Source organism: Neofelis nebulosa, chromosome 10, assembly GCF_028018385.1.
Source record: "Neofelis nebulosa isolate mNeoNeb1 chromosome 10, mNeoNeb1.pri, whole genome shotgun sequence".
NCBI lineage: Eukaryota > Metazoa > Chordata > Mammalia > Carnivora > Felidae > Neofelis > Neofelis nebulosa.
Genome location: NC_080791.1, coordinates 101,316,001 through 101,325,990, shown reverse-complemented (window position 1 = coordinate 101,325,990; position 9,990 = coordinate 101,316,001). Strand labels below are relative to the sequence as shown.

At 36.9% G+C, this 9,990-nt stretch overlaps 2 protein-coding genes across 2 annotated transcripts; both read right to left on the bottom strand.

Moving 5' to 3' along the window:
* Positions 1-400: 400 nt before the first annotated feature.
* On the bottom strand, positions 401-1,448 carry LOC131486663 (olfactory receptor 1052-like). The gene has a single exon (XM_058686556.1). The coding sequence runs from the start codon at positions 1,406-1,408 to the stop codon at positions 401-403; it is 1,008 nt and encodes a 335-aa protein (XP_058542539.1). The 5' UTR covers positions 1,409-1,448.
* A 7,226-nt stretch (positions 1,449-8,674) lies between these two features.
* Positions 8,675-9,625, bottom strand: LOC131488828 (olfactory receptor 1052-like). Its single transcript, XM_058690673.1, has one exon. The coding sequence runs from the start codon at positions 9,611-9,613 to the stop codon at positions 8,675-8,677; it is 939 nt and encodes a 312-aa protein (XP_058546656.1). The 5' UTR covers positions 9,614-9,625.
* Positions 9,626-9,990: the final 365 nt, after the last annotated feature.

Genomic DNA, 9,990 nt, shown 5'->3' with positions numbered 1-9,990 from the left:
AGCGTCCTCTGCTAAATTAAGTATATAAACCCCACCTCTAATTACTGAGCAAGCCACTTTTTTTGTGTGTGCATCTTATATACATACGAGGAAACTGTCTATTCACCTGATAGTCTGTCGCCTGTCAGTTTAGTTCACAGGTCCTCAAACAGTAAACCTAAGAGGACAGAGGAAATGTCTTCCTTACCAGACAGAATGTATTGCATGTGTATATGTCCATATGTGCATAATACATAATACATATATAACATATGTCTTTGTGTTTCCAAAAGCCAATAATGAATATATACTTTGAAAACACCATTTTGTTTCCTCCAACAAGTCTCACAGGTATTAAACAATGCACCTGCCTATAGAATCAATAAACATTCCTTAAATGTCACTTCTTAAAAATTCATAGTCAGAGAGCAAATATTTTTCTCACAATAATTCTTTTCATTGCTTCGTTGGCCTCTGTGTTTCTCACACTGTATGTCAGGAAATTTAGGATTGGCAGCAAAAGGGTGTAACACATGGACAGGATTTTGGCTCTATCTGGTGGGTAGCTGGAACTGCTTCCCAGATAAGTAAATATCACTGTTCCGTAGAAGAGAGTCACTACTGTTAGGTGAGATATGCACGTGGAGAACGCTTTATATCTGCTCCTTGTGGAGGGTGACTTCAGGACAGTGAGCAGGATTCCCGCATAGGAACCAACCACCATCAGGAAGGTGGTCACCGATGTCATTCCAGAGAGGACGGTAAGTAAAATCTTGTTGTGCTGGGTGTCCGAACAGGACAGTTGAAAGAGCAGTGGGATATCACAGAAGTAATGGTTGATGATGTTGGGCCCACAGAAAGACAGGCTGAGCAAGCCTCTCAGGTGGGTGAGTGAAATGGCAGAACCTAGCAGGTAGCAAGCTGCCAGCAAGTGGATGCAAAACGTGGGGGTCATGAGGCCTTTGTAGTGAAGCGGGCGGCAAATGGCGACATAGCGGTCATAGGCCATGGCCGCCAGCAGGAAACATTCAGTGGTCAGGATCATGCTGACAAAGGAATACTGAAGGAGGCAACCGTGATAGGAGATGACTTTCTGTCCTGCTAGGTAATTCACCAACATTTTAGGAATAAAGACTGACGAATAGCAGAAATCCAAGAAAGCCAGCTGGCAAAGGAAAAAGTACTTGGGGGAATGGAGCTGGGCACTAGCCCAGATTATTGCTATAATCCAAACATTGCCCACCACGGTGACAAAATAAATGGAGAGAAACAGCACAAAAAGGACAGTATTCAGTTCAGGGTTATCGGTCAGCCCAAGGAGGATGAATTCAGTTACCACACTGACATTTCTGTTGGCCATCTGTGTGTCTCCCCAGTGGGGGCCCTGGAGGGAACAAGAGGGCAATGACAACAACCCGAATATATGCATTCAATCTACTAGCATCTTTAGAAAACTGAATGGTCTTAGTTAACAATCACAGTCCACAGGAAATTCAGTTCTCACAACTGTGAAAAGTCAGCCTGATAAGAGACTTGGGTTGAATCAAAGTCCCATCAGGGGCTTTGATGTAAACTGGCATGATGCCTCATAAGAACCCTGGAGAAATTAGCCCCCTTGGAAAGCTTCACGGGAATGTTGGTTTAACAGAAAGTTTAAGACATGGACCCTGGATAACAATATATTCCATATTCTAGAACATAAGGCAAGGACCCCATATTGTAAGAAAAACATCCCTTAGAAAACAAAACAAAACAAAACAAAACACCCCTCAATATTAACAGATCAATTTCTGAGACATCTAACAAAATTATTGTCTATGATGTCTTTTTAATTTAGACAAGTAATACATGACACATGTTTCACAATAATATGCATATACTATATATATATATATATATATATATATATATATGATGATTAAATTTATAGACGGTCCATAAAAATGGAAAATGAGAAATTAGGGATGTCTAGCATAGAGAATAAAAAAAATCAAACATTTTCTATCATAACATTATTTTTTGTTAAAACTCCCTTGTTGCAGGAAGTCATTCTTTGCTGTTCCAACAAATAACTTACCATTCTATTTTCTGATTTCCTAGAGCATTTATTATCCAATGGCTTGGATTAGTCCATATCATATTTTTTTCATAAGATTGAATCAAGAAACTTTTCAATATGTTTTGATCCCTGCAGTCAACAGATTACAAGTCTAATTTCAAGGACCGTGAACATGTTTTTGGTACATTAGGTCATAGGTTTTTATTGAGAAAAAGATTATTAAATTAATTTTATCTTGGGCTTCATCATATACACCAGAATACATGAAAAATAAGATTATAATAGCAGATATATTAGGGACATATTTGATTAAATCTTTTTAAAGGAAAGTTTTCTTTACTGCAGAATTTATAGGAATATATAGTCCACTATTATATTTGGGGAGTTTGGGGAGAAGTAAATATAAAGCATGCTTCATGTTAATTTGACAGCTGAATTTATTTTATTTTATTATTTTTTTTTTATAAAATTTTTTTTTAACGTTTATTTATTTTTGAGACAGAGAGAGACAGAGCATGAACAGGGGAGGGGCAGAGAGAGAGGGAGACACAGAATCTGAAATGGGCTCCAGGCTCTGAGCTGTCAGCACAGAGCCCGACGCGGGGCTCAAACCCACGGACCGTGAGATCATGACCTGAGCTGAAGTCGGACGCTTAACCGACTGAGCCACCCAGGCACCCCAGCTGAATTTATTTTCACTGAACAGTAATGGATATGGTATTCCACAATCCAGGCTTTGAGAATATTTCCCTGATGTTGAATAAAAAGTGAGAAGGACATAGGTTTGGATCTCTACCCTTTTCCCAGTGTGACGTAAAGTTATTTAGTAACAATTCAAATGTTGCAAACCTTGGGACAAGATTGCTTTGATCATGTCTACTTTACTGAAATGCCAGACGTGGAAAGGAACGACTAGTTCTTTTTTGCCACAAAACCTGTGATTTCACTTCTCAGCCTTAGTTTCTAGCTTTACTACTGGTTTCTGTGAACCTTCCTCAGGAGGTAGTTGAAATAACTAAGAAAATATGTTAAAACTGGCACACTCCCTAAATGTTTGCTGTAGCGTCAAAGTGAAACAAATAGCTAAAACAGAAACTGGACTGTTGACACACTGGACAAATGGCTTTTGAAGAAAGTAATTTTTTGGATCTTTGCTTTTTTTTTTTTTTTTTCCAATGTTTTTTATTTATTTTTGGGACAGAGAGACACAGAGCATGAACGGGGGAGGGGCAGAGAGAGAGGGAGACACAGAATTGGAAACAGGCTCCAGGCTCCGAGCTGTCAGCACAGAGCCCGACGCAGGGCTCGAACTCACAGACGCGAGATCGTGACCTGGCTGAAGTCGGCCGCTTAACCGACTGCGCCACCCAGGCGCCCCTGATCTTTGCTTTTTTTGTTGTTTGTTTCATTTTGTTTAAATAGCTTTCCTTTCATTGACTTTGTTTCTAAGCAAACCAATTTGTTAATATGATGATGAGTTTCTTCTTATCTCACTGATTTCATGTTTGTTTCTTTGATTTTCATTTAATTAGCAGTAATTTTCATCTGGACTGCCTTTCACACCACTTTTCTAATGCTATAAAGCACTGAATCTAAAAATTGGCTCTGGTTAAAGGGCCAAAAGTCACCACTCTCTTCCTCAGATCTAACACAATTCAACAGCTTGTAATAATCAAACTTAAATTTTAAAGAATGTCTTTAAATTCCCTTTTGTAATTCACATAGCTACACAGCTACCTGAGGAAATAGGGAATTAACCCACTAATTACTTACGAGAGCCATTTGATGTGGCCATGGTCTAATTTTATCTCCCTTATCTCAATAATTGGAAGGGATTTGAAGCATGTGATTTTTCTTTGTCTTGCATTCATAGCATGTGTCAAGAGTTGCTGTTTTTGAAAACTAGAGAGGCATTTATAATTCCTTTGTTAAAACACAGAAACGTAACACCTACCTGGTGTTGAGAGGAAGCTTAGCCCTTTCTTTTAGTTTCCTGACTTGCATTTATATTTGGCTCAGGGTCTTTGGAGAATGGAATCCCCAATGATTCTGTGATACTACGTTTCATTAAAAGAGCAAAGAGAGACCAGGGGAAGCCAAGGTCCCAGCACTATCTTTCCAAATTGCAGCAATTCATGTATTTGCCCTTTTTCAGTTTTAGAGAAAGTCATCACATAAATTTGTGTCTTACCTATATGAGCCTCATTATTAAAAATGAACTCCATTGGTGTTTGTTATTATAATTTGCATAATATAGTTATGAATATTTTATGTATATAGTTTTTTAAAGAGTGCTAAATTCAATTTGTTGATGACCATATGCTTCTATATACATACATTATATTTGGTAGCAGTTATGGAAAATATCCTATATTTCAATGTAAGGTAACTCAAAAGAAGCGTAAGCAATCAGCAATCACTAGATGGAATTCAGGGGTGTGCGTGTGTGTGTGTGTGTGTGTGTGTGTGCATACACCAGATTGCACTTTAGTGTAGGAGGGAATTTATCTCAAGTTTAACATTTTTGTCACTGTACTGGTTGAACATAAATGTAATTTCTAGAAATGCTAGGCAGGCTGCTATTTGGAGGATAGAATGAAAAATATAAAAGGTAGTAAATCACAGTGAAATGGTAGGCATTTACATATGATAAAAAAGGGAAAGGGGGCAAATAAGAATGAATAAGTCATTGATACAGGTCAAATGCATTCAAACAGCTATATAAGAACAAGGTGGTGAAAATTTGCAGCAATTTTAAAATGAGACCAACAGACTACATAGTTAAAACAGACTAACACACAGGGAATATTATAATTAATTTTACTAACAAGTGTATTTCTTTTTCTCTGGCAACTAAATATTAAGTAGGACCCTCGTTGGAATGCTTTTTATGTATTAAATCCCAATATGTTCCAGCCACTTCGCAACTATTATCTCTAATCATTGTGTAATTTTATTTAATTGAATATTCTGATCCATATGATTTACATTATACGTGGCCCAGCATATTTAAAGGAATTGTCTAAGTTTACACTTTAGGAAATGGTTGAACAGTACCTTAATACAGTGATTGCCCGAAGTAAAACTTTGTGCTGCGTTTAGTATTTATTCTAGACAGACTTTCAATATTGACAGACTAAGGAGTGAACATAAAAATGATGGAATTGGAAACCATATTGCATTAAGAATAGTGGAAAATATAGGAAATTTCCAGTGCGAGAAAAATTAGACTCAGGACAGTATTCTAGCAAAAACTGAACATCTGAGCCACCTAAGAATAAAGAGTGAGAATTTTAAGACTTCATAAGATGTATTGAAGACTTGTTGATATTGGCTCTACAAAGAAAGGTCTTGCTCAAACTGAAAAATAAAAAGGTTATATTTAATTTGTAAAATTGAATAAGCTAGTTTATAGGAGAACGATGATAGCCATTAGACCATTTTAATAGGGTATTCTATATCAGATTAGGGTTTCGTTGGGATGACAATATGAGCCGTAGGTATCCTTAATTCTGGGAGTTGTAATTTGTTCACAGGCCACATTTGACCAAAGACAAATGAAAATTGTCATCAAAGCTGGGATCAATTATTGTGTTCAAAGCACAAGACAAATCTCAGATCTTGGAAACCATAAATTCATCACACTGGCTTATGGGTCTCTTAACAAATAAGAAACCCGACCATGGTGCAACTGTACCCATGACTGATCCAAATAGTGTCAGTAACTTATTTCCTTGATGAGTTAGGCCAATTTCCAAGCTGCACACTCCAAACCTACACACTTGAAATTAAATAATAATAATAATAATAATAATACGTATTTAGTAGAGATTCTCTGTGAACTGAGAGGAAAGTTATGTTTGATAGACATCTGCTAAGTTCTGATTTCTCCAAGTGTTGATGTTGAGCAATAACCAGTTTTATAGATGGGGTAAAGGGACTGGAACTGAAAGTGCCCATTCTCAAATTTGTCCTGATATTTTACAGGAAAATTGATGGCATAGCATCAGATATTTCACTCATGAAGTCCTCATTTATTTCTTATTGACTAACTATATCAACCATTTAAGGACATTTGGAATCTGTTTAACTGAGTTGCATTTATTGATACACACATATATAGAGATCACTCAGGTATATATAGACAGTATATTACTCATTATGTAAGGTATATTACCCATTATCTAGAATATATTACTCGTTTTCCAATCTTCGTTCAACAAATCTGCCACACACCCTTCATTTGCTTCACAATTTAGAAAATGGACTTCCCCCCCCTTATTTTAGTATCCAGTGACTTTATAGTATAATATAGTTACTATATATAATACAGTAACCTCTTGTTGAAGGTCAATATTAAACATAAACAAATATCCTAGTTTTTTTTCTATAGAATGACTCCTCTCCCACACATACCCACATAATATACTGTTATCTGCATTCTGGCCAGCCCCTTATTTTATGAGGAGAGTATTGTAACAGATTAGTTTTGTCTTTCTGAGTTTTAAATATCTCGCCTGTATATCGTTCCTTGGGTTTGATACTCTAGTGTATAAGATATTGAATGCTTTTGAAAAAATTGTGAAGCATGATATAAAATCAGATTTACCTATCATTATTATTTGTTTTTATTTTTTCTGAAAACTAAAACTTGTCCTTCATTTATATGAATGCCTCTTACGTATAAATGTCACATATATGTCGCATTACGGGCCCCAATTTCAAATAATATATTCAATGATTTTGGAAAATCATAAAGGGCTCTACCAATGTTATATGATGTTCTTATTTTGTTGGTGGTGGTGCTATTATTTCATTCTGAAAAGCAACCTTTCCTCTGAATTTCTTTGCATGGATGTCTAATACAATGAGGATGTCAATTTGCTATCTTTCTTTTTTATACATTTCAATCTGATAACTTCACAAACATTGGAGCCATTCACTCATGAGTTTTGCTGTTATTGAGAGGAAAAAAATAAAAGCTTAATCTAGTTTTCCATGTAAAACGATGAATTCATACCTACAGAGGATTCAACTGTCTTCATTTGCTGATTAGACTAGATGCCTCTTGTTATTTAAGTATTTAAAAGAATTAAAGTTATTTGTAAATGAAGATATTTTCTAGAATACTGTTTTGTTTCCAGATAGAAGATTTTATAGCATTTTAGGGGAAGAGGTCACTATGGAACAATCAGTATCTATGGGCCTGATTTCATCATTATGCACTTATACATATAATTTGAATCAAAGGGAAAACAATTGGCTTCACGTATTTTCTCTACCTGGAATACACAGCACAGGTGTTCCCCTGCATATAATACCTTCAGGGAATTTCTTGTTTAATATCTAAAGAAGATTTTGGAAAATCCTTAATGGAAAAAGGGAAATGAGTCTGATTTTTTAATGACTCCCTAGTTACCTTGGAAACCTTCTTTCCAAACAGGAAGTAAAACCTTTCAGAGTAAGTTTTCTGTGAGTATTAGTGACCCTTCCACAATGAGCAGTAGTAAAACAGTGGCATTTTTTCCTGTTCAGATTCATACATAGTAATGGAAACCAAGGCTGGGGATAGGGAAATAGTTCATAGTGACGACTACAAGTGAAATTGCACAGGCAATCTAGAACTCAAGTTCTCTCTCTCTCTTTTTTTAATGTTTATTTATTTTGAGAGAGAGAGAGAGAAAAAAAAAGAGAGGGCAAGTGGGAAGGGGCAGAAAGAGAATCCCAAGCAGGCACTGCACTGTCAGCAAGGAGCCCGACTGGGGGGTCGATCTCACAAACCTGTGAGATCATGACCTGAGCCAAAATTGAGTCAGGTGCTTAACTGACTGAGCCACAGTTCTCCCCAAGTTTTCTTTCTTACTATATTTGAGTATCTACATTTGTTTTGAAAAATGTCTGGCTATAAATAATCCAGGCTAATTTTAGAAAATGCACATGCCAGGGGGCTCCTGGGTGGCTCAGTCGGTTAAGCATCCAACTTCGGGCTCAGGTCATGATCTCACAGTCCGTGAGTTCAAATCCCCCATCAGGCTCTGTGAGACAGCTCTGAGCCTGGAGCTTGCTTCAGATTCTGTGTCTCCCTCTCTCTCTGCCCTTTCCTTGCTCATGCTCTGTCTCTCTTTCTCTCTGTGTCACTCAAAAATAAATAAACATTAAAAAAAAAAGAGAGAAAAGAAAATGCACATGCCAGGTTTGTGGATAATTCAAGTACCAATACTTTTTGCTTTGAAAGTTATTACTTATTTCTGTGCTTAATAGAAAGATGGAGTTAAGATATATTTTTGACTTATTAATCTTATGTTTGTATTTATCTATTTGTGTGTGTTTATGTGTCTGTATATCTATTTGTATGTACTCACTTCTACCCATATGCAGGAATGAAAGTGTCTTCAATTGTCCACTAATAAAAAGCCTAGATCTTACTGTGGTTTTTAGGTTTGTTTACACAATAGCCAGACATATCTCTTATAACATGTTACATTCTTCTAGTCGTTTTTCTTCTGCTATAAATCATAGGTTCCCATTAAATAAAGTCTAGGATTCCTGTGGGCTCAAAACTTTAACAAATTCGTATAAACATTCTTATCCAGAGTGCCTCTTTGTATGCTATTTTGGGATGCAGAGGGTGTGAAATTAACAAGGGAAGTATTTCATTTCTATAGCCTTTTTCACGGCATCCTTTACTTCCTTATTCCTCAGGCTGTAAATCATTGGGTTTAACATAGGAATCACCAAGGTATAAAGCACAGACACCACCTTCTCTTGTTCTAAGGAATATTGGGAACTTGGTTGAATGTAACTAAAGCTTATAGAGCCATAGAATAAAGTCACGGCCGTTAGGTGCGAAGCACAGGTAGAGAAGGCTTTTTGTCTTCCTGCTGCTGAGCGGATCCTCAGGATGGCGGCAACAATGAAGATGTAGGAGATCATCACAGTCAAGAATGTGACGATGGCAATAATTCCAGAAAAGATTAAAAGCAGCAGTTCATTCATGGACGTGTCAGAACACGACAGCTTCAACAGTGGGGGAAGGTCACAGAAGAAGTGACTGATGATGTTTGGCCCACAGAAAGACAATTTCACCAAGCCAATTGTGTGTGTCAACGAATTGATTAAGCCTCCTACACATGACCCAATGACCAGGACAACGCAAACTATTTTAGTCATCACCACTGTATAAAGTAAAGGGTTCACGATGGCCACGTAGCGGTCATAAGCCATTGCCGCCAGCAAGAAACCCTCAGTGGTAAGGAGTGACACAAAGAAAAAATATTGCACGATGCATGCAGAGAATGAGATTGTCTCCCGTTCAACAAAGAAGTTGAGCAGCATTTTCGGTGCAAAGACTGACGAATAACAGGCATCAACAAATGACAGGCAGCTAAGGAAATGATACATGGGTGTGTGGAGTTTGGGAGTTATTTGGATTAGAAAGAGCATTCCTAGATTCCCCACCAAAGATATGGTGTAGATCAGAAAGAACGGCGTAAAGAGGACCACTTTCAGTTCAGGACGGTCTGTCAGTCCCAAAAGGATAAACTCTGTAACCAATGTCAAATTAACATCAGCCATGTGTGTGTTTCTTGGCACCTGTTAATGATAAGACTGGAATAAATTGAGAATAATCATGCCACACCATCAAGCCTATTTGGAAGCCCTATCTGGCAACTTGAGCTGTTGATTTTTCTTTTCTGGTTGTTTTAACTAGAAGGTCTCTAATCTCTTCAAGGACTGTTTATTAGTTTATTTTTTAAGGAAATTGCATGAGCGAGAAAAGAAAACATTAGGGTCTTAGTTTCAGGACGCGTTCAAGTGTTTATGTTTTTATGTGAAGAAAAGAAAAAAAACTAAAGCGAATTTTATTCTAAAATATGCAAAGCAAAGTCCAGTTAATAAAGCGTAATAAATAAGGTTAGAACTTTAATCTGTGGTCTCATTGAAGTTCTTTT